Genomic DNA, 22,774 nt, shown 5'->3' on the forward strand with positions numbered 1-22,774 from the left:
GTCTCCTGTGTGGATGTATGTGAGTGGCGGGCAGGCCAGAGGCAGGGCCAGCCCCAGCCCCTGCATGGATTCCTTGTGGCTTTCTGTCTTTCGCTAGCTTCACCAGTTTCTGTTCCTTGTGGGATGCTGCTCTAGGGATACTCAGGGGGTCCTTGCTCTCCTTCCCTTCCTGCCTCATCATTTCCCCAGGCAGGCCCTGCAAACCTCATACTTTCCCAGGCCCTAAATGGGTGGCCTTGCCCTGAGAGCTGGTCCTCCAGCGAGGCCCTGTCAGCAGTGTTAGGCTCCTGCACAGGAAGGTGTGTACCGGTGGTGTTTGGGCTGCTCTAGGAGTAGACACTGGCTGCAAGAGAGGATGCAGAAATCTAGGGCAGTGTGCTTTAAGTTAAGTCTGGTCACATGGTTGGGGACAGGCACTGTATGGTAGCTGTGGGGATCCTTAGAAGTGGGAGAGAGAATGGGTAGAGGCTTCTATCTTTTTTCCTGGGTGGGGGTGGGGAATCTTCCGTCTGAAGATCCTTGTGTTATTTCATCGCCTCCTGAGTCCTGTAGTGGGTTGCTCTGTATCCTGATTCTTAGGAAACTCCAAAGGAAGAGAGAAACATGTCAGATGCAGCAGTGATGTTTAGGAGAACAGGGCCAGCACCAGTGCACCAGCCTACCTGGGTCTTTATTGTGAGCTGAATAGGGAGGGCTGGTGTCCCACCATGGTCTTTCTAGATGCCACTACCAAGGAAGAGACCTTTCCCATAACAACTTCATGCAGGCTTAGGCCATAAATCCTCTTCCTCCCAGGGAGGCATGGCAGTACCTCATCGGCTGCTTTGGGAGCTTGCTTTTCACGGTGGCAGACTTTCTGCTCTTAGTTCAGCAACACGAAGAGGCTTTTCCTCTGTTTCTACTGCCAGAGGCTGAGGTATGGCTCAGCCATGTTAAGTAGTTCTGGCTGGGATGAGGAAGTAGAATGAGATTCCCCAGTTCCCCGAGGGATGCTCTTGGCAGGTGCCCTTGATCAGACCCTACCACAGCCTGAACAGGCAGTCACGCTGGTCCTTGCCCTTGCTCGGCACTCCATGGTGGTCCTGCCCTTCTCCCTGCATGCCTGTGGGTCTGCTCTGGTATGTGAAGGTTGGTGGGCTAACTGTGTGCCTGCTGAACCTGGCAAATAAACGTCACCCTGCAAAGCCTCTGGCCACCCTCTTGCCTTTGCTTCCTCTGTCCTATTGGGGAGGAGCCTATGGAAGGCAGTGGGGGAGGGAAGAGGCTGTGGGAGCAGTTTTGGGGTAGTGGCTGATGCTCAGGGCATTGCTTGGGGTGAGAGTGGAGGTCACCTTCTCCGGTGTGTACCTGAATGATGTTGATGGGAGTCCCCTGGACTCTAAAAAACCACGAGAGTGGTGTGTTTCAGCTAAGAACTATCCCGAGCTGAGTGAGCACTGAAGGGCTGACGCTTTTCAATTCTTGTAGACAAATAGCCTTTGTCTTAACTTGGATATAGTGGTGGAATCCACTCAGGGCCACGGCTATAGGAAGTGACCTTGTTCATGGGCACAGTGGGTCTCCCTGGGCTGGGGAGAAGGTGGGGTTGCCCAATAGTTCCGTGCTGTATGTTGATGCCTACTTCCTGTGAATACCTGTGCTTCCTACTTAAACCAAAAAGATTTCATTCTGTCTTCCCCCAGCTGACGCAGACCTGCTTTATAATATGGAGTCATGTATGTTTCTTCTGGGGGAGTAATATTGCTAAAGATACCATAAAAATCCCTAAGGAGACTCGCTTCAACTCAGACGGGCTTTGGTAAACTCACCTGCGTTGCTTTCTCAGGGAGGACCTTAAATTATCTGATGTGGGAATAATAAAGAGGGTTTGCTATTTCCTGGTCTTTGAAGCATCTGTACCTCCAAAATCACCATCCTACACACTCCCAGGCATGAGGAATCCTGGGAGGTAAGGGCTAAATTACTGGCCCTAGGGTCTACCTAATCTCAAAGGTTATTAGGTCGTATTTGAATAAAGCCAGGGCTAGTGTAGTGGTTTGACAGGTTAGGACTTAATGTATTCATCTTTCCAAGATCATAATAGAAGGCTGAGAAAGTGGGGGCCATCTTTCAGTCGGGAACTGTGGGCTGCCAGTTTTGGCCTATTACTTTCCATAGCTATGGTACCATCATCCCTTTTTCTTGGCATTCCAGTCTATGTGGCTGTCCCGAAGTGCAGCAAGAAAGGGTATGATTCGCTTCGCACCGGCTCTAGCTTGAGACTATCCAGCTTAGCAGGGATAGAAGTCAGATCGTAGCTTCACTGTTTACTGCCACAGGCCATCGCAGGGTTTTTTGGAAGATCCACTTTCAGAAAACTCCAAAGACCTAAGTCCCAGGTTTCCGCACAGCTGGTGGGCTGCTTATCTCAGCCGCCCCAACGATCCGCCCCGAGGTTTGTCCAATCAGAGGGAAGCACTCGGACGTGGGTTTGCTATGACTTCCGGTTCGTTACCGGAAGTCGTGCGGTGGAGCGAAATTTGAAGGATTCCAGCCGCGGCCGGTTCGGCCACCAGACTGTGTCCGTGGCTGGCAGCTGGCTCCCTGGGCTGCTTGAGTTGAGCCATCATGCCTATCCGCGCTCTGTGCACAATCTGCTCCGACTTCTTCGATCATTCTCGTGATGTGGCTGCCATCCACTGTGGCCACACTTTTCATCTGCAATGGTGAGTGGCGGTGGTGTCGGGCCCTGGTGCGTGTCGTAGAACTATTAGACGCTATTGGTTGTCAGGCCTAGAGACAGTCCATTCTCGGACTAAGACAAGTGACGAGGAGCCTCACGGAAGCTTTACAATCTGGGTCTAAGTAGGCCAGGTGGAAGTGGCCCAGGGTTCGGTGAAAAGAGTTTGGTGCCTCTGTACCGTGCTAAGAAATGTGACTTTAAAACTATCAGTCTGAGCGAAGATGAGCTTTTACCTACCGCACTAGCGTGGCATTTTATTTGAGATTCAAAAAACAGATCAGCAACCTGGTAGGTTTCTGGCAACCCTTAAGGGTCTGTGTCGTTTGCTGGATGATTTGGGTATTCAGACACTCCAGTAAACCTAGCTTAACTTGAAACGGCACGGAAGTGCCTTCCTGTCAAGGGGTCCTGACGTTCAACTGTCTTGTGTGCTTGCAACTGGGAAGGCTGGTTCAAAGCTCCCAACAAAAGAAAAATTAAGGTAGAAAAGAGCTCCTTTGGGGAGATTGGGAGGTTTGTGAGGGACAAGAGGGTCCAAGAAGCAGAAGGTGGTGTGAACACTGCCGGGTGTGTCTTATTTGTAAAGCTTTGTTTAAAATTAGTGTTACAGTCTGCAGTGTTGCATATCTGGTACAGGCTGGGGAGGAGGGAAGCTGTGGAGACAGAATGATCAGTAGTTTTAAGGTCAGTCTCAGTGACATAAGTAAGGTAAGAGTCAGCCTGGACTCTCTGAGATCTTGTGTCAAAAAGAAAAATAAAACCACACAAGTGTTGCTTGGCCTGGGAGCCATTGTGTAGTTAGGTTAGAAGTAACCCTACCACTAAAGGCTTTCTGTCACCTTTCTCCTTGAGTGCTCACCTTGGACTTTCCTGTGTAATTATGCTTTTAGGTCTGTTTCTTGAAAGCATATTTGGCTTTAAAAACCTGGTGAAATAACGCTTGTATTAAACTGAACCTCTTGAGCCTTCTTAAAGTGTCACACTTGCTGATGAAATCTGTCATTTTCACTTTTTTCTATTTTGTTCCACTTTTTTTTTTTCTTTTTAAGACAGGGTTTTTCTGTGTAGCCCTGGCTGTCCTAGAACTCACTTTGTAGACCATGATAGTCTCAAACTCAGAGGTCTGCCTGCCTCTGCCTCCCAGATTCTGTGATTAAAGGTGTGTGCCACCATGCCTACACCTGGCTGGTTTTTAATCTCATTTTTATTCTAGATTATGTGTTGTATATGTGAGGGTAGGTAACCTCAGAGGCCAGAGTCATCTGATCTCCATGAAGATCTACAGCTACAGACTGTTGGGAGTCACCTGGTGTGGCTGCTGGGAACTGAACTCAGGACAGCTGGAAGAGCAGTACCAACACCTACTCTTGACCACTGAGCCATCACCAGCCTTTTAGACACAAGCAAGCAAATAAACCTTGGTGTGGGTAGCTCAGGCTAACTGTGAATCTCTGGTTCTGCCTCTTCAGCCTCCTAGAGCTCAGATTGCAGGTATTTTGTCCCATGTTTCCCCATCCCTCAGACCCATGCCAACTGCAGAGAAGGCAGGTGCTCTGCCACCGGTTTATACCCACAGGCCTTATATCTATTTTTGTTTGTTTGTTTGTTTTGGTTTTGAAACAGGGTCTTGCTATGTATTATTGTGTTGTCTGGGATTCTTGGGAGTCCTCCTGCCTCAGCCTCCTGAGTACTGAGACTGCAGGTGAGAACCACTACTCCTGGCTTCCACCTACCTATGTACTTTGTCTCATGTACCCTTGGCTGGCCTTGAACTTGCTGCATAGCCAGGGACGACCCTGATTTTCTAATCACCCTGTCTCAATCTCTCAAGTGCTGGAAGTATAAGTATATACCACCATGTTTGGTTTATATAATGCCAAGCATTGAATTTTGGGCTTTGTGCATGCTTGGCGCTTTGTCCATTGAGCTACATTCCAAGATCTTCCTGCCCCCCTTTTTTTTTTTTTTTTCTTTTTTTTTTTCTGGAGACAGGTTCTTACTATGTAGCTGACCATGAACAAGGGGATCCTCCTGACTGGAAATTAAAATTAAGTATGCCACCATACCCAGCACTATTTTAACCACCTTTAGATGCTGATTCAGTGGCATTAATCACTGAATTTGCGATAGATATTATATAATGTTCAGTGTTGTTATCTGACCTTTCCATCCGCTGGACAGAAGCACATAACCCACTAAATACTGACTCTCGCACAAGTCCTCCCTCTGCACCTTCTGCCCCTGGGTTCCCTTCCCCAGGGGTCCCATGGATGTGGAGTCTTGTTTTCTTTGCCCCTTTGAGTCTGATGTACTTCACGTAGCATAATAATTTTAACATTCATTTACCTCATAGCATATATCAAAATTTCATTTTTGTTGTGGCCGATGTTTAATTGTATGTATGAAAATACCATATTTTGTTTATCCATTCATTTGTTGATAGACAGGTATTTCCAGATTTTGACTGCTGTGAATAACGCTACTATGAACTGCTGTGCAAATACCTGTCTGGGCCCTTGTTTTCAGTTCTTTAGAATGTATACCTGGGAGCTGAAAGACTGGGACATATGGAGATTCTATATTTAGTTTTTTTCGGAACTGGCATACTATTTTCCACAACAGCTGCCGACTTCTTTCTCTGTCTGTCTGTCCCCCCCCTCTGTCTCTGTCTGTCTCCCTCTCTCTCTCTGTCTCTGTCTCTGTCTCCCTCTCTGTCTCTTTCTCTGTCTCTGTCTCCCTCTCTGTCTCTTTCTCTGTCTCTGTCTCCCTCTCTCTTTCTCTGTCTCTGTCTCTCTCTAGTTCTCACTCATATCTCTGAGTTGCACAAGCTGATTTTTAAACACCATTTTATTGTTTTTAGTGCTAGACATTATAAACACAAACTGATATATACTGACCCCATGCTCTACCCCTGAGCTGAATCTCTCTCTCTCTCTCATGCACACACACACATACAGTTTTAGACAAGTTCTCTTATCTACAAGTAGTAGCCCAGGTTGGCCTTTAACTCATAATCCTCTTGCCTCAGGCCCCCCTCCCCCCCGCTGGAATTTCAGCATACACCATGATGTTCCGGCATATACTACAATGCCCCCAATTTCCTGCAACAAAAAATATAAAGATTACAAATTTTTTCACCTGTACCCTAGGCTGGACTTTAAACTTATGGCAAACATCTTGTCTTAGTCTTGCGAATGCTGAGATAACAGGCAGGAGCCACTGTCTTGCTTACTTTATTCTGTTGAAGTACTGTCGAAGAAACTAGAGAAAAGCTGTTAAAAGTGCATAGCTCGCATGCTTGTCCCAAACGCAGCACATCTGTGCAACCAGAATGCACATCTAATATAGGACTGGGAGGGTAGCTCACTGGTACAGCACTTGTCCCCAATGAATGAGGACCTGGGTTTGCTCTCCAACCCTGCAGAAAAAAAGAGGATAATATCTGCATGAGAAATCTCACGTGCCCTTCTTATTATTCCCACCAGCGCCCACACACACATAAAGGTACCACTTTGCCTGTGTTTTTCTTTTACACAGATGAGATCATGCAGAATATGCTTTGGTGCATGTGCCTAACTTCCTTCCATTATACTTTAATGATTCATTGATAGTATGCTTCTTAGTTAACTCACTCTCCCATGCCTGATTAGCTTTAATTTTGTCATACGTGGACTTTGGATGTATTTGTAGTTTCTAACCTATTTATAGGAAAGATGTGGACATGTGAGATGGTTTTCATAGGGGAGTTTGTCTCTTATTCCTGGGGTGAAGAAGGCTACCCCACTCTCACCCGCAGTCTCTCCGAAGTCCAGGCTAGTTTGGAGCTTTTGATCCTCCTGCCAAGTATGAGGATTACAATTAGGTACCACACTAAAGGCAACTGTTTCAGCCCATACCAATAAATTATGTAAATCTGGCCATGTTTTGTTTTTATCATTACTTAAAGAGTGTAGCCTCTAAAGTCCTAACCTAAAGTAGAGTATTACCAGAGACTAGATCACCGAGAGACTCCTAGCTTTGCCTGTCACCTCACTGTACATTTGCAAAGAACAGCACTGGGCCAAGACTTCAAACCCCAAACAACAGTGCTGCCCAGATCTGCAGGACTGTCCTGCCTGAAGTGATAGCTTCTCATTGCAGGCAGGCAGGCCAGTCTTGTGTCAAAGAGGAGCTACTAACTGTGGTCCTGTATCCCCAGCCTCGCCAGGATTACTACTCTTTGATTCTGTTTTTACTGTAGCCTAATCCAGTGGTTTGAGACAGCACCAAGTCGGACCTGCCCACAGTGTAGGATCCAGGTAAGGATGATGGAGTGGGGATATCCCATCTGAAGACCTATACCTCTTCTTTCCAGAAAGCAGGGATGGGGAAAACATTTCTGAAGTAGAAACACTGATCTTTTGACCTCTTGGTTTGAGGCCAGTTGGTCCTCCTAAACATCTGTGAGTCACTCAGGATGCCTGCTTACACCCCACGGGTGGCTGGGAGATGGACTTTCCCGCCAGGCTTCACTTGTGTATGTCTGGCCTCTAATGTTTAGCAAATGTCCCAGTGCATAGACATGACTTCATCCACCAGCAGACCAGCAGTCCTGACTCTGTATGTGTGTAGGGATGAGGAAGTCTTCTGACTCAAAAGGATGCACGCTAGAAAGTCAGGTCTGCAAGCAGACCTGGAACACATGGCAGGCAGACCAATCCACTTCCTTCTCACTTTTGACCACACTTCACTGTTCTTCTCTGTCTTGTTTTCCCATCCAGGTTGGCAAAAAGACAATTATCAACAAGCTTTTCTTTGACCTTGCCCAGGAAGAGGAGAGTGTCTTGGATGCAGAATTCTTAAAGGTACACAGAATTTATCTCCTACTAAATCCCAAACCCTCTGAAAGTTCACTTTTCTACTTAGAAAAGGTACCTACCTAGAGTGTAGGTGGAGCTATCAAGGTTCTGGCAAATGACCTTGAGACAGTCATCTGAAGTGTACACTGTAAGGAGAGGGGCCAAGTAACTAGTAGATGGATCTCCCCTTGGGCTTTCAGGGCTCCTTGGACTGAAGGGTATACTGTGCTTCTAAGACCCTGAGCTATATAAAGGACTTATGGTCTTCCTGACCAGCCCACTTTCTTGATGGTCAGTTAGTGACAGGTTAGAGAGTGGTCCTAGTCAGGGAAGATGTGTGAATTCACCATCCCCAAACCTGGCTGGGATTCAAAACTGCCTGGAGAACATGGTGTAAAGGCAGATGCCTGGGCCTTTCTAAGCCCCTGAGATCAGGATTTCTAACCAGGTGGAAAGCCAGAATACAGGGAGGGTAACCAGATTACCTTCTATACCTCTGCCATTTCCCATCCATATCTCCTTCCTTTTTGTTTGAGGAAGCTGGATTGGCAGACCGTCTTTATGAAATTGAGTTAGAGTTTGCAAGTGATTGTTGTGCTGTAAGGGTTAATTTGCTGAGAATCTGTCAGATTACAACTCATTTGACCTTAACCCCCTGGTTGTTATGATGTCCTTGAAACCTCTGTGCTTCAAGATGGTTATTGAGCTTTTGTGTTTGGAACCAGCCTGTTCATTGTCATGGTAACTGCTCCCAGCTTTAAGAGGTGTCCTCCCTGTGATGGAGACAACAAAGGCAGCTTCCAGCCATTTCTTTAGCTTTCAAAGCCAAGTCTGTGAGACAGGGAGGCCACATCTTGAATAGTTCCGGAGCTTGGACCTGGAAAGTATCCTGCTGAGGTATGGAAGGAGCCAGGAAACTGGGATATCAGTGTCTAATCTCAGGCAGACCCTGCATGTTCTTACCTATCTACCGGTTCCATTCCTGGTTATTTGGTCCACAGTCCCTAGCCCAGCTGGCAGGAGCTTCTGCCCCAGAGTCCTGGGCAGAGAGGCTTGTAGTGGGGGCCTTTCTATTGGTCACACATGAAATTCTGAGTCTTCTGTTAATGTCTAAAGGGTGATCTAGAGGAAAGTCTGCCCCGTTTCTTCCACACTGAACCCTTGCCTGAGCCTGGAAGTGTGCTGTAAGAACTTCTGTTTGCCTGACTGAAGGCATCTCTCTTGCTCACAGGAACATTGGGCTCTCTAGACTCCTAAGTGGGAGCTGGATTCATTTTACCTCAGCCACTCAGAGCCATCATCAGAGTTTGGAGGAGGTAGATTGAGGCAGGCAAAGCCCAAGATGGAGAGAACTAGTAATGGCTCAGAGTAATGGCAGCTAACGCTCTGAGATGTCAGGAGGCAGGATCAGGAGCCTCAGAAGCCTCTGCTCTTGGCCGGACAGCAGGCCAGGCTCCACTTCCTGTGGGATTCATTTCCTACATCTTACTTACCTTTTTAAAAGACTCAGAAAGAGGCCAGAGAGATGGTTCAGAGTTTATGAGCACTGGCTGCTCTAGCAAATGACAGGGTTTGATTCCTAGTACCTATGAGACAGCTGACAACTGGCCATAATTTCAATTTCAGGGAATCTGACACCTTCTTCTGGCCTCAGTAGGCAATGGGAATACAGGACACTGATAAATGCAGGCAAATATAAAAATAACTAATATTTAAAAATTTATGTATTCTATGCATATGAGACTGTTTATGTATGTATGCCTGCATGCCAGAAGAGGGCATTGGATCTCATTATAGATGGCTGTGAGCAACCATGTAGTTGCAGGGAATTGAACTTGGGACCTCTAGAAGAGCAACTCTTAATTGCTGAGCCATCTCTTCTGCCTAAAATTAATAAATCTTAAAAAAGAAAGATGTTCCCTACCAGTCACAGTGTACCAGGCGCAGTGACACTATGGACGCAGAGGCAGATGGACCTCTGAGAGTTCAAGGCCAGTGTGGTCCACACAGTGAGTTCTAGGACAGCCTGAGCCACCTAGTAACACCTTGGTTTGTTTGTTTTTTTAAGTACCTGTCTCTGTTGGCTTGGCTTTAAAGTATATTGGGTCCGTTCTTGGCCAATAGTCTTCACTGATCCGCACAGCCTTATGGGAGGCTCAGTGGAGGCTAGCTGTAACGTGCTCCTGTTGCATATTATGTGTATTGTCTTGCAGAATGAACTGGACAATATCAGAGCCCAGCTTTCCCAAAAAGGTAAGTGAACAAGAGACAAGAGGCCCTGGGAAGTCTCTGACTTGGGTGTTGGAAAGAGGAAGCCTTAGAGGAAGGCCTCCGTCTTCTGGCTCATCTGTTTTGTGTGTCCCAGAATCTTGCTAGCTCTTAGAACTAGCCAAAGGGGAGAGATGACTGAAACCGCCTGCCTAGGCCAGGCTGGTCTCTCTCTTCACCGCTTGGAGTTTCGTACCCAAGAGCAGTTTTGGGAGGGTCCCACCCGATAAGTTTGTATCTTCTGGGTTTGCTGCTGCTTAATTTGACAGGCATTTGCTTGAGTTCTGGAACTAGAAGTTAACTAGACCCACAGGAGTGGGAGAACAGGGACACCTCCCAGAGAGTTCAAGCGGGCAAAAGGAGAGCCTGTCTCCTAAGTAAAATCACTAGCTTAGACTTCTCGGTCCATGGCAAAGACAGAAGCAGGCCACCCAACTTTCTCACCTGTGCCTTGTTCTTGCCTGGCTCAAGGAGGAATGGCTCGACTTCAGGGGTCAAGGTTCTCATGCATGAATGGGCCTTTGCCCTGCCCCCCTCTGCTCCTGCTCCAGACAGGGAGAAACGGGACAGCCAGGCCATTATTGACACTCTACGGGACACACTGGAAGAACGCAATGCCACTGTGGAGTCCCTGCAGAACGCCTTAAACAAGGCAGAGATGCTGGTTTCAACCCTGAAAGTAAGTCCTCAGAATCAGTGGAAGGTATGGCCATAGCCATGGCGGGTTTGGAACACACAGTGATCCTCCTGCTCTGCCTTCCAAGTGCAAGAGATTAAAGGCATGCACTACCATGTTCAGCCAAGGCTCCCATTTCTGATGATATCCTCTATTTCTGCCCCAATCAATACTTTGTTTATATAGTAGTAACGTGAAGGCGCAGCTCTCCTTCCCAAGGTCTTCTATAACATGCTCATCTGGCCCATAAGAAAAGGGGCAATAATGGCTGTGCTTGTGGATTTTGTCTCAGGTAACAAGGCCTTCCCAACATTTCACAGAAGGCCTGCTCAATGGAGACCTGAGTAGGCTGGGCCATGTTTCCAAAAGTGGCTCATACTCTACTGATGAGGCCAGTCTGAAGAATCTTCCATTAGGACTCCAGTCCTTGGCGGGCTGCTCTCTGGAGCCAGATCAAACAGCATCCTAGGGAGGAGCAAAGGCCTTTGAAGTCCGTTGTGCTGAGCTGACCGAGCAGATCAAAGCCTATAGAGCAGGCAGGCCTAGACCCAGATGAATTTTGTATCAGCCTGGGTTCGTGAGCCTCTTGCTCTCCGAGGGCCATGAGGCGATTGATCTGAACTCACGATTGATATTCTAGCCTTATAGGCAGGAGCAGCCCTTGCTGGGTGCCATTTGAAAGGGATGGGAGCCATCCTCATGAACAGACAAGGCCCTAGGATATTCATTTTCTGTTCCTGCATGGAGGCCAAGCTGTATCACATGACCTAGCCAGTGGGAGGGAACAAACTAGCACCAGGTTGCAGAGCAATCTCTGAGGCATCCCCAGGTCAGACATGGAATGATCTCATGCTGAGGACAGTTCCTGGCTTGGTTCTCCTATTCTGGCTTTATGTCTATGTGTCTGGATGAGGTATAGGTTTGTGCTCTTGACTTCTTTCGCTATATGCAAGCATGTACCATGAGACCAAACCACAGAACCTTGGCAGATCACAGTAGGTCTGGGCCACTAAGCCTGTAGCAAGGCACATCTCCAGGAGTGAGGAAACAGATGCTCTAAAAGCCTCTTTAGCAAAAAATCATAGGCCAAGTGAGGGCTGTTGTTCAAACCTGGGTTGGAGTCTCGGCACTTCACACACGGACACAGGCACATGCACACAGAGCACACATAGACTAGGTCAGCATGAGGAAGCCCTCAGGGGTTTTATCTCCTGCAATTTATCAGCATCTTCAAAAGATAGGCAAGTATGGAGGTCCACTCCTAGAATCCCAGCACTTGGGAAGAGGAGACAGGAAGATCAAGGGTTTGTGGTTATTCTTGGTTATGTAGCGAGTTCAAAGCCAACCTGGGGTATATGAAACCCTGTCAAAAACCAAAACCAAACAAAAGCTACAGCATAGACAGCTCTCTGGTGTGTTTCTGAAACACTGAGAAGTGTATGGGTGCACTTGTTCTTCAGAAACAGATGAAATTCCTGGAGCAGCAGCAGGATGAGACCAAACAAGCTCGGGAGGAGGCCCACCGACTCAAAAGCAAGATGAAAGCCATGGAGCAGTGAGTCTCTAGTTGGCTTCTGTACTGACCTTTCACACCCAGGGCCCGGGAGCCGGGGCTACAATCTCAGGACTGCAGCTGAAAATGGGTTTTGTTCCTTTTGACTCAGATGACCACAGATTTTCTTTTTTAACCTCTGTGGGCCCGTTTCCTTTTTGTGAGTACTCTTGCTACACTCTTTGTCCTGTGGCCTATCGGTGGCTAGCCATGCATTTCCCTCCAGAGCCTCTCTTATAAAGTCCCTGACCTTGAAGTCTTCTGTCAGCACCTCTTCCTCAGTAGCATCCTTGGAGCTGAGCTCCTCTCTGCTGTGGAACCTTTCCTTGGGCACACCCACCTGCTAAAGCATCCTAGCAGCTCAGGCTGTTGCCATAGCAACGGCAGCAAAGGGAGGCAGACTAACCATCAGCCTCCAGATTTCAAATGCCGTGGGCCGGGAATGTTTTTCAGAATTGAGCTCCTACTCCAGAGCCAGCGGTCTGAGGTGGAGGAGATGATCCGAGACATGGGTGTGGGACAGTCAGCGGTGGAACAGCTGGCTGTGTACTGCGTATCCCTCAAAAAGTATGTAAGCCCAGCTGTGCCTCAGCTATCTTCTTTAATGCAGATACTGTGAAGGAGCAAGTTCTAGAACCATATTGTTATAAGGTGGACTCCAGCTCTTAGGCCACATCTGAGGCCCCTTTGACCTCTTTCCTGCATGGAGAGATTTACCCTAGAATTGCTGAGAGAACAGAGTATAGATTCAAAATGTTTCTAAAAGCTCATGCAGCTCTAAGCAGTGAGCTGCCTCCTGAGATCTGGAGTCTGTTTCCCATGAGCACGGTTCCTGACCCTGCCTGACTTCAATAGCAAGTTCACCATATCCTTCATTGCAGTGGTGATATGAAGCTGGAGAAAGGAACTGTTTGCCTGAAAGGCAAAGAGCCCAATGCCTCCATTTGGGGTTGTAGGGAGCCCCCTAGTGAGGTTTGCGAACTCACAGTTCCTGCAGGTGACAGAGACCAGTTTTTGTCTCCCTACCTCAGTACGTATGCAGGACCTGCCACGTAGGTGCCTGGAGGCAGAATGGGATGGAGCTAATTTGGAGAGGCCTTTGTTAGGTTGGTGCTATGGCTCAGCCATTGCACCAACTATGCCATCAGGGTGTTTGTTCTATTCTCTCCCCTCTTCTCATGGCCACTTTGCAGAGAGTATGAGAATCTGAAGGAAGCTCGGAAGGCCTCAGGGGAGCTGGCTGACAGGTTGAAGAAGGAATTGGCGTCTTGTAGGAGCAAGGTGACTGAATGGGGAGAAAGGGGAAGAGGAAGCCGGGTTTCCTCAGCTAGGCCATTCAGCCCGACACCACTGGGCAGGGGTGGTCTACAGGCACTGGATATGCTTTTTACCGTGCATTGTCTCTGGATTGTCACTTGGAAGACTAATTCATGAAGGGGATGTCCCCACTGCACACTCATGCCACCTTTTGCTCTTGATTCCTAAATGCATCTTAGCTGGCTTGGTATGGCAGCATCAGAGGCCTGCTTTGTACCCCATTCCAAAATTGAGGGTTCTTGGGCCAGCTGCTTTTGCCTTCTGTAGGCTGAGCTATGTAGAAAGAAGCGCTTGCTCCCAAGCAGCCCTAGATACATATGCTTAGTTGAGGTCTCCAGTTTTGTTTTGTTTTGGTTTGGTTTTTTTAAAGATTTATTTATGTATTATATATAAGTACACTGTAGTTGTCTTCAGACGCACCAGAAGAGGGCATCAGATCCCTTTACAGATGGTTGTGAGATACCATATGGTTGCTGAGATTTGAACTCAGGACCTCTAAAAGAACAGTCAGTGCTTTTAACTGTTGAGCCATCTCGAGCCCCCTGTTGTTTTTGTTTTGTTTTGTTTTTGTTGTTGTTTTATAAGATTCTATCCCAACCATACACTGGGTAGCAGGCAGGTAGGGGTAGGACATGTGACACCACTGGCTTGTCCTTTCTTATAGTTGAAGACTGTCAACAATGAGCTGGATCAGGCCAAGTTAGAACTGAGGTCATCCCAGAAGGACTTACAGAGTGCTGACAAGGAGATCGCGGTGAGACACCCTGGCCTGTGAGAAGTGAGGAGACCTGAGGGGTTGTTCTGTGCCTCCAAGAGTGGGGCTGGGCTGTTTCTGCCTGGAAACCTGGGTCACAGTCCATAATGTTTCTGGGCTCTCTGTATCCTCCTGGGTTGGGGAGGTTGGGTCAGCATATGCACCCTCACTCTAGACTGGCTGTCAGCCTATACCTCCTCAGCAGAGGCCTGGGGCACCACAGATATTCCTTTGTGATCAATCTGCTTAGTCCTTACTCCCAAGGCCCCTAATCACCAGAGCGAGGACTCCACCGAGAGTTCTCAGGCATGGTGTTGGTGGTCAGTCCTCGCTCTGTTCCCTGAACCCTTCACACAGGCATTTGTCCTCAGCGCCTTAGCCTTTCTTTCATGTTTTCTCCAGAGCCTAAGAAAGAAGCTGATGATCCTGCAAGAAAACTTGAGCCTGCCTTCAGTGACCAATGACACTGTCAGCCGCCTGGTTTTTGAGAGGTTTGTTACCCTTCTGGGGGGATTCAGGGATCACAAGCTGAGAGAGCCTGTACTGGCTTTGATGGGATAGATGGATGGCATTTTTGGACCTTCTGGCTAGAGAGCCAGCAGGCTTTAACTGAAAAGCAGCTTTGAGAGAATTTGGGATCTGACAAGAAAAGGCAGAGCAAGCCTTTGAGTAGTGTGAGGACAGCACAGGAGTGGTGGTTGTCTTGGTATATTGGAGTTTCTCCACATGCATCAGCCTGTCCGCATCTCTGACACATACTTGAAAGTGCTTGCTCTAAAATAACCTCCTCTTAGCCTGGTGGTGTGTGTGCATGTCTTTAATCCTAGAACTCAGGAGGCAGAGGCAGACATATATATCTATGAGTTCAAGACCAACTTGGTTTATAGAGTTGAATTTTAGGACAGCCAGAGTCCAAAATAAATAATCTCCTCCAGTTTAAGTGAGTACTTTAAGGCTGCCAGCAGAGGGAGCCAAAAGACCCAGGGATTGGTGTCCCTGCCAGGAGCAAGCTTTAATCTTCCTGAGCGTTTTTTTTTTTTTTTCACAGAAATGGGCTGTCTAAGAATATCCTCAAGGCTGTCTTCTGCCTGCTAGAGGACCCCCAGCAAGGGAACTAGATTCAAAGCTCCTGTCAACAGCCCAGAGTTACTTCAGTCACTTTTCAACATGTTTTGGCAAATCAATATGCCCCCTTTTTCTGCCGGTGAAATTCACCCATCCAGTGCCTTCCAACACTCCACTTTGTTCCTGGGCACTGTGCCCCGACTCTCCATATCTCAGAACCTCAATACTAGATCCTGGAACATTCATAGAGTGGGCTTAGATTGAAGTGCTTTCTCAGGATCCTGCAGTGTCACAGACAACCATAAGAAAACACTTGTCTGCTTCCATGTTTGCTTCTGCTCTTTTCCTCGCTGAGGCCAGCTTTCTCAGCCAGATAGCACATTGCGTGTGTGTGTGTGTGTATGTGTGTGTATTTCTATTTATGTAAGTGTGTGTATGTGTGTATATTTATGCATGAATGTGTGCGTGTGGTTGTGCGTGTCATAGTATAGAGGTCTGAGCTTAACTTTGTGAAGTCATTTCTCTCCTTTTACTTCTACATGGGTTGAAGGGATCAGAAGTTGCCAGACTTGTGCAGAAGTGCTCTCACTCTCTGAGCCGTCTCGCCTGCTCTTATGGCTTTTTCCTTAGCATCTCTCTGTGGAGCCAAAACTACCTGTCCTGAGGATGTGGGACTGTGGTGGAAGCATGGTCTGCCGTGCGGTCCAACACTGGGTTGATTTTGACTACTCAGTAGGCTCTGTCCCTGATCCTTCCTCCCACCCCACCCAGCCAGAGGCCATGCCCTCTCTGAAGTTCCATGTAACATGAGGGTCTTGTCATGAGTTTACACAGGTATAGTACGTGCCCTTAGGAAAACAACAATCTCAGAAACTATATACTGTAAAGAAAACCTTAAGAGCCCAAGCTGCCTCAGGCTAGGGATAGAGAATTATTCTCTAGAATACCCACAGTTCCCTGATGGTGCTCCCTCTAGCTTCTATTCCATGGCCTTCAGGGTCCATTCATACAGTTGTCTTCTGTGCCTGGCTTTTATAGTGAGGAAAACACTAGCACATGGGACACCTCTGGGTTCCCAGGGACTTTGCATACCTGTTCTTACTAATTTCCTTTACTGCCCAGGCTTTTCTGGGCCCATGCTCCTGGATTCGGTATTGCCTGGCAGCTGCAGCCTTGTTTTTATAGGTTAGATGACTAGAGTCCACCAGGTAAGCACTATATTGTAGAACTGGTCTGGAACGCCCAGGTGGGAATGAGCTCACTGCGTGCTCAGTAAGCTTCATGCCACATCTTACCTTGGCACTGAAGGGACAGTTCTGGTCTCACGTCAGGAGGGCACTGCATTAGCCAAACCTACAAGTGCAAAGCCAGCTGGGCTGCCTAATGTATGCAGGAAGACAGAATCCCTGTTCCCATCAGCATCTTACTAGTCATGGAAACTCGGGTAATAGGACCGTTGCATTTAGCATTAACTCTTTTAACTTGGCATAGTCTATTCTGAATTCCAGGTTCTCCCTCCTAGGATCTCAGAAACAGGCTGCTGGCTCCAGGGTTGGAAGTGTTTCCAGTTTTCTATGATCTACAAGTGCCTCTGTCTTTTTCCCTTGAGAATGACTTGTTGCTCTGTGGTTTGGCTTAAACTTTCCTAATAGATATGAGTTGTGTAGTCACATTCATGAAACCATCATTAAATCTGAAGGCTGAGAAGTCCAGGCAAGTGCAAAGTCCCTGGGCTTTGCTAAGGTGGGCTTGGAGGAGAGGCGGGCAGGTGGGCCAGGTTTCTGCCAGCCCTCATACATCAGCCTTGTAGGTTCAGATTTCATCCTAAGAACAGTAGGTACTATTGGAAATGTTTCTGGAAGATACCCGTAGGACCTGCTCCATGTCCCTCATTTCATCCTGTCGTCTACCAATTGATTCCTTGAGCTGTTTTCAGAGTTGTTTCATGCCTCCCAGCCTGCCCCTTGTGAGTGTCTGGGTATTGCTGGTCTTGTGGTATGGTTACCCTTTGCTTCTGTCATTTTGGTGCCAACGTTTTATTTTATTTATCTTTTTGAGGCAAGGTCTCATACAGCCCAGGCTGGTTTCAAACTCTCTATGTAGCTGAGTATGATCTTGAACCCCCTATCTTTCTGGCTCTACATCCTGAGAGCTAGGATTACAGTCATGTACTACCACATCTGATGCATGCAGAGGTGGGACTGAACCCAGAGCCTCATGCATGCTAGGCTAGCACTGTACCACCTGAGCCACATCCCCAGCCATGCTTTTGTTATTTTAGGGCAGCCTCAGGAAGTGGCCTTGAGCCTTGATAGATTCTGGCCTTGCTCATCAGCTTGAACTTGTAGTTCAGAGGTCTGAGGAGAACCTGGAGGCAGCTCCAAGGGACCCTTTTCCTTTCTTTCCCTCAGTTTAACAAAGTTGCACCACAGTCCTTGCCCACTGGGGTGCAGATCAGAAGAAAGGGAATTAGAGAGGGAGCGTTAGGAAGATATCTCTCGTGGGTCCTACTAAGGGCTCCTGAATTCTGGTGAGATCTGGGAAGACCTTCATTTTAGGGCAGGACTGATAGGAGCTGAGTTTGTGCAGGATGTGCTAACAGCTCTGCCACACAACTGCCTAGGGGCTTTGGCTCTGGCTTCCAAAGGAAGGCTTTAAGTGCCTTGCCTCACTTCCTGAGGCCTCTGACATGAAGCTATATAAATTGGCCATAGGTGACTGTCTCAGAGGTGACAGAACACACTCAGTGCCTCGAGGCAAGCCTGTACTATAGTGAAGGAAGCACAGAAGCCTAGGTGTATGGAGAAGGTACCAAGTCTTACTATCATGCATGTGTGTGTGTGTGTGTGTGTGTGTGTGTGTGTGTGTGTGTGTAGTTTTGGTTTCTTTCTGAGGCAGGATCTCGCTGGCTGTCCTGGAACTCACTATATGTATAGATCAGGCTGGTCTCAAATTCACAGAGATCCACCTGCCTTGGCTGGGATTCAGAGGTGTGTGCTATGATGCCTGGCTTGAACATGCCTGGCATGTTTTTAAATATTCTCTTTTAGGCAGTCTTGATAAATAGGGTAGGCTGCCCTTGAGCTCACATAGTCCAATCTGGCTTTGAACTCATGATCTTCTTGCCTGAGATTGCAGGTGTGTGATTATACCTAACTTCTGTATTGCCTTTTAAATTGACCATATGAATATTTTTCTATGTTACTAAAGTTACTCTTGAGAACACTATATAGTGTCTTCATCATCGTCACATCCTGAAGTACCAGCCACTAGCTTACCATGTGCTTTGAGAAGTAGCAGCGTCTTCCCATCCACATCACTCTGCAGTAACATGGCTGAATGGCTTGCACTCAGTTCAGAGAAAAGAGTTTATGTGGTCATAGGGGAATATCTTGTTTATCCTTTGGTTTGAAATTTTTCCCATTGTATTTATTTTAAGCGTGTGTGCATGTATTACATGTTATACTTGGACAAGTCAGAAGATCACTTGGAGTCAGTTCTTATCCACCATGTGGGTGCTGGGGAGCAAACTCAGGTCATTGGCCTTTACCCAGTGAGCCACCTCACCAGCCCCTTTTTGACTTTGGTTTTGATTTTTTGTTTACTTACTACTTTTTCCAGATTTCCAGTGTTCACATGGTTATGCAAAAGCTGAAGCCACTTAGCTTATTCTTAAAAGTTAGGCCTGCCCCTGGGGTGACGCTGAATCAGGGGTGGGCATTAGGAGCCCCTGGAGCTAAACTGTCTCTTCTTTCCTCCTCTTCCTCTTCTTCTTCCTTCTCTTCTGTTTCTTCTTTTCAATGTGTGTGTGTGTGTGTATGTGTATGTGTGTGTGTGTGTGTGTGTGTGTGTGTGTGTGTGAGAGAGAGAGAGAGAGAGAGAGAGAGAGAGAGAGAGAGAGATTTTAGGTGTCTGTGTACCACAGCATGCATCAGGAGACAACTGGAAGAATTAATTTTTCTCCTGCCACCAAGTGGGTTCCAAGGATTGAACTCAGGGCTTCAGCCTTGGAAACAATTGTCTTAGCACCTGAGTCAACTCCCTGGGCCAAACTGAGTTGCTGCTGATACCTAAGGAGCTGTGATCTCTCTGGGTCATCACTGCAGTCCCAAATACTGAGATTATCTCTACCTTCAGCCCAGCTCCTGTGGAGATGCTGAACCCGAGGCTTCACCGGCCAGCCTTCAGTGATGAGATTGATCTCAATGCTACCTTTGATGTAAATACCCCTTCAGACCAGACCTCCAGCCCCCACTACCACAAGAAGCTCTGCCTAGAGAGAGCACAGTGAGTACTGGACCATGGAGGTACCTATAACCTGAAAGGCCATAGCTAAGTCACCTGTGAGTCCTGCCCTGATGGCTCTGAGGGGTTGGTGCAGCTGCTTAGGCTGGGATACATCTTTGGTTCCAGCCCCGACCCCCACCCCCTGGCTTGAGTGCTCACTCTATGAGTCCTGCTTATTTCTTTAACCCTCATCAGCCTCAAGATGACGTGCTGGGATGTGAGTCCCAGTGTGGAAATCTGGACTGGTGGTGAGGCAGGTATCCCAATACTCTGAATACCTGCCCACCAGAGTCCTGGTGGGGGACTCTAAATTTTTCCCATGTGTCTCTGAGGTATCTGCTTAATATAGGACTATCTCAAACCATGATCCCATGACCCTACCACCTAGGGTAGCATTTCATTTAGGCAGACAGGAGGACTTCTATGGTGCTGTGAGTTGGGACCTGCTCTAGATGTGTAGTGGAACAAGGAGGGAGGCCATCTTCTTGGCTAGGCACACATCTGTGCCCCTTCATGCACATGGGTCTGTGCTACTCCAGTAAGGGAGTTCTTTTTATAGTTTTTAAAATTTCATTCATCCGTTTTTGTGTAGGTGTGGGGGGTGTGTATATGGCGATCAGAGGACTGTTTGAGGGAGTTGGTTCTCTCCTTGCACCATGTGGGGATAAAAGATTAAAGTCAGGTTGGCAGGCATGGCGACAGTTTTATCTGCTGAGCCATCTCTTTGGTCCTAAGGAAAACTTTTTTAATGTATATGAGTACACTGCTGCTGTCTTCAGACACACCAGAAGAGGGCGTCGGATCCCATTACAGCCACCATGTAGCTGCTGGGAATTGAATTCAGGACCCTTGGAAAAGCAGTCAGTGCTCTTAACCACTGAGCCATCTCTTCAGCCCCCTAAGGAAAACTTAATGTGAGACTTTGGATGTAAGAGAAAGACATGATAGTGAAAGGGAACACAAGGGCAAAGCAGCTGGGCATGACCCCCATGCTGCACACGGCTGTCCTGGTCGCACTCAGAAGCCCGAGTGACACATCTGCAGCACAGAGCTATGGAGTCTTCTCCACCCTCTGGCTTCCTCCTGTCGATCCCTCTTCAGCTGTCAACTGAGGCTGTGAATGCTCATCCTCCTATGCACAGGAAGTTGGCTGGGCTCCCTAGAACATGGTGAGGAGCCCAAGAACTTGGGGAGCATTGAAATGAGAGCCCAGACTAAGACTTGGTCCTGTCTACCCGACTCTGGAACTAGTCTTTTTAGATTGTGCTCAGGGTGAGACCGCTGAGGTACTGCCCAGAGGCCCTCTAAAGGACGTGTGCCGAGTCTGCCCGCCATCTTGCTTACTTGTCTTCACATCTTGTTCTCACAGCTCTCCCATCCAGGACGTCCTCAAGAAGGTACCCAAAGTCTCCAAGCCGGTAAGGGCTGGGGTTCCTCAAAAACCTGAAGCAGTCCCACCTAGCTCTTGCCAGAACTGACATGAAAACCTAAACTGGGGTGGTAGTTTATCCATATGTGTAATCCAGCATTCAGGAAGCTAAGGCGGGAAGAGAACCCTGCACAGTGGATTCTTGGGCATCCCGGACTTTGGCAAGACCATTTCAAAACAAAATAAAACAGAAAATTTTAAAAACCTATCTCTGAGAGTACAGACTATGTTCAGGTTCCTCCCCCCCCCCCCCCCCAGGCCCAGGACTGAGACTCTTCAGAGCCATCCTTGGGCCCTGGCTCATTTTCCTCTGCCTCTGGTCCTTTCTCCATCACTGCCCCGTGTCCTGTGCTGCTGTCTGGCTTGTCAAGTCTGACTCTGGCATTATCCCAACAGGAGTCCCAGCTCTCACTGGGTGGCCAGCGATGTGTAGGAGAACCAGATGAGGAACTGGCTGGTGCCTTCCCTCTCTTCATCCGGAATGCTTTCCGGGGTCAGAAACAGCCCAACAGGACCACAGCAGAATCCCATCGCAGCACAGATGTGGTGAGTGTGGTGGGTGGCCAGCCTGTAGGGTGGAGCAAGGTAGTCAACTCCCTATGCATTACTCTGACGCACTCATCTCTTCCTGCTCCCTAGGTAAGAATAGGCTTCGATGGGCTTGGAGGACGAACAAAATTCATCCAGCCTGTATCCTTTTCTTATGGCTATGGCATGAGCTGACCTTAATGGCATACACTATGCCCCAACCTGCATCCCCAAGTTCCTAACTTCCAGTGTCTAAAGCCTAAGATGGGCCAAGCTGCACCCTCCTCAGTGTATCTGCACTTTCTGACCCAGGGTCTGAGCCTTCCTGCTCCCTCTCCAAGTATTCCAGTCCCCTCTCCAAGCTTCTTCCTTGACATTGCTTCCAGAGGGACACAGACATTATCCGACCAATGCCTGTTAAGCCTAAGGCCAAGAGTAAACAGAAAGTGAGAATAAAGACTGTGAATTCTACCTCCCAGCCCAAGCTGGATACCTTCTTATGTCAGTGAAGTGACCAGAGTCATGTCTTCAATTAGTAGGCCAAGACCTGGCAACTGGAAGTGTCTTTGAAGATGGCTCCTCTTGGACCAATCCAAGAAAAATGCCCAGAAAACACACTTTCTATGTTCACTGCGTTCTGCACCACACCAGGAGGTGGCATGACCAGTTTACAGTTCCAGTCACCAGGGCCTGCTTCTAGTTGTAGGGTTTTGCTTATAGCTACAACCAGGTGTGGCTGGGCTCCTTCTGTTTTTATAGAACAGGGTCACATTGACTCTAAGTGGATGAAATGCTGGAGGATTCCTAAGGAGGCTAGCTTGAACTTCTGCCTGCCTCCAGCTTATTGTTTGAAATGGGGTTTGCGGGAGGTGATAAGGAAAGGATGGGGAAGGTTTCCATGTAAAATAAAAAGGCATCTTTTCTTCTAGGCTCTGGCTGTATGAATTTGTACCAAAAACTTTAGAAAATTTCTAGGCTTAGACCTAGTAGTTTTCTCTCCAGGCATGGCTCTCTCACAGGGCACAGGAAGACTAGCAAGAAAGGCATCCCTGTGGTCTAGACAAAATGAGAGGGTGAGCCCAGTAGTTCCAGCAAGCACAACAGATAACCACTGACTATTAGCCTCAAGGGCTTGGTTGGGTTCAGGACTTTCTCCTAGAGAATGTCCCTATTAGCCCCTCACCTGAGTAAGATAGCCTAAGCTTCTCTCTCCCATTATCGGACAGGAGTTCACCTGATTCCCTCACATCACCTGTTTCATGCTGAAGACATCCAACCGCTTGCCAGGAGATGGAGAGGAGCCTGGCGCTATCAGGATGGAGATGATAGCCTTGGTTA

The 22,774-nt window shown here is 47.9% G+C and overlaps 1 protein-coding gene across 2 annotated transcripts; it reads left to right on the forward strand.

Annotated features, from left to right (window-relative positions):
• Nucleotides 1-2,607: 2,607 nt before the first annotated feature.
• On the forward strand, nt 2,608-21,945 carry TRAIP (TRAF interacting protein; the record flags this gene model as incomplete). Of its 2 annotated transcripts, none has more annotated exons than XM_080934280.1 (15): nt 2,608-2,705; nt 6,963-7,020; nt 7,483-7,566; nt 9,774-9,813; nt 10,380-10,507; nt 11,965-12,059; nt 12,510-12,623; nt 13,250-13,337; nt 14,038-14,127; nt 14,530-14,618; nt 19,330-19,479; nt 20,849-20,897; nt 21,305-21,454; nt 21,548-21,598; nt 21,823-21,945. In XM_080934280.1, 15 exons carry the CDS (start codon nt 2,608-2,610, stop codon nt 21,943-21,945), a joined length of 1,407 nt encoding a protein of 468 aa, XP_080790406.1. The 2 variants fall into 2 exon arrangements, with proteins under 2 accessions (XP_080790406.1, XP_080790407.1); XM_080934281.1 differs by having other exon boundaries at nt 7,531-7,566.
• Nucleotides 21,946-22,774: the final 829 nt, after the last annotated feature.

This window comes from Micromys minutus (assembly GCF_963924665.1).
Source record: "Micromys minutus genome assembly, chromosome: 21".
In the NCBI taxonomy this organism is placed as follows: domain Eukaryota; kingdom Metazoa; phylum Chordata; class Mammalia; order Rodentia; family Muridae; genus Micromys; species Micromys minutus.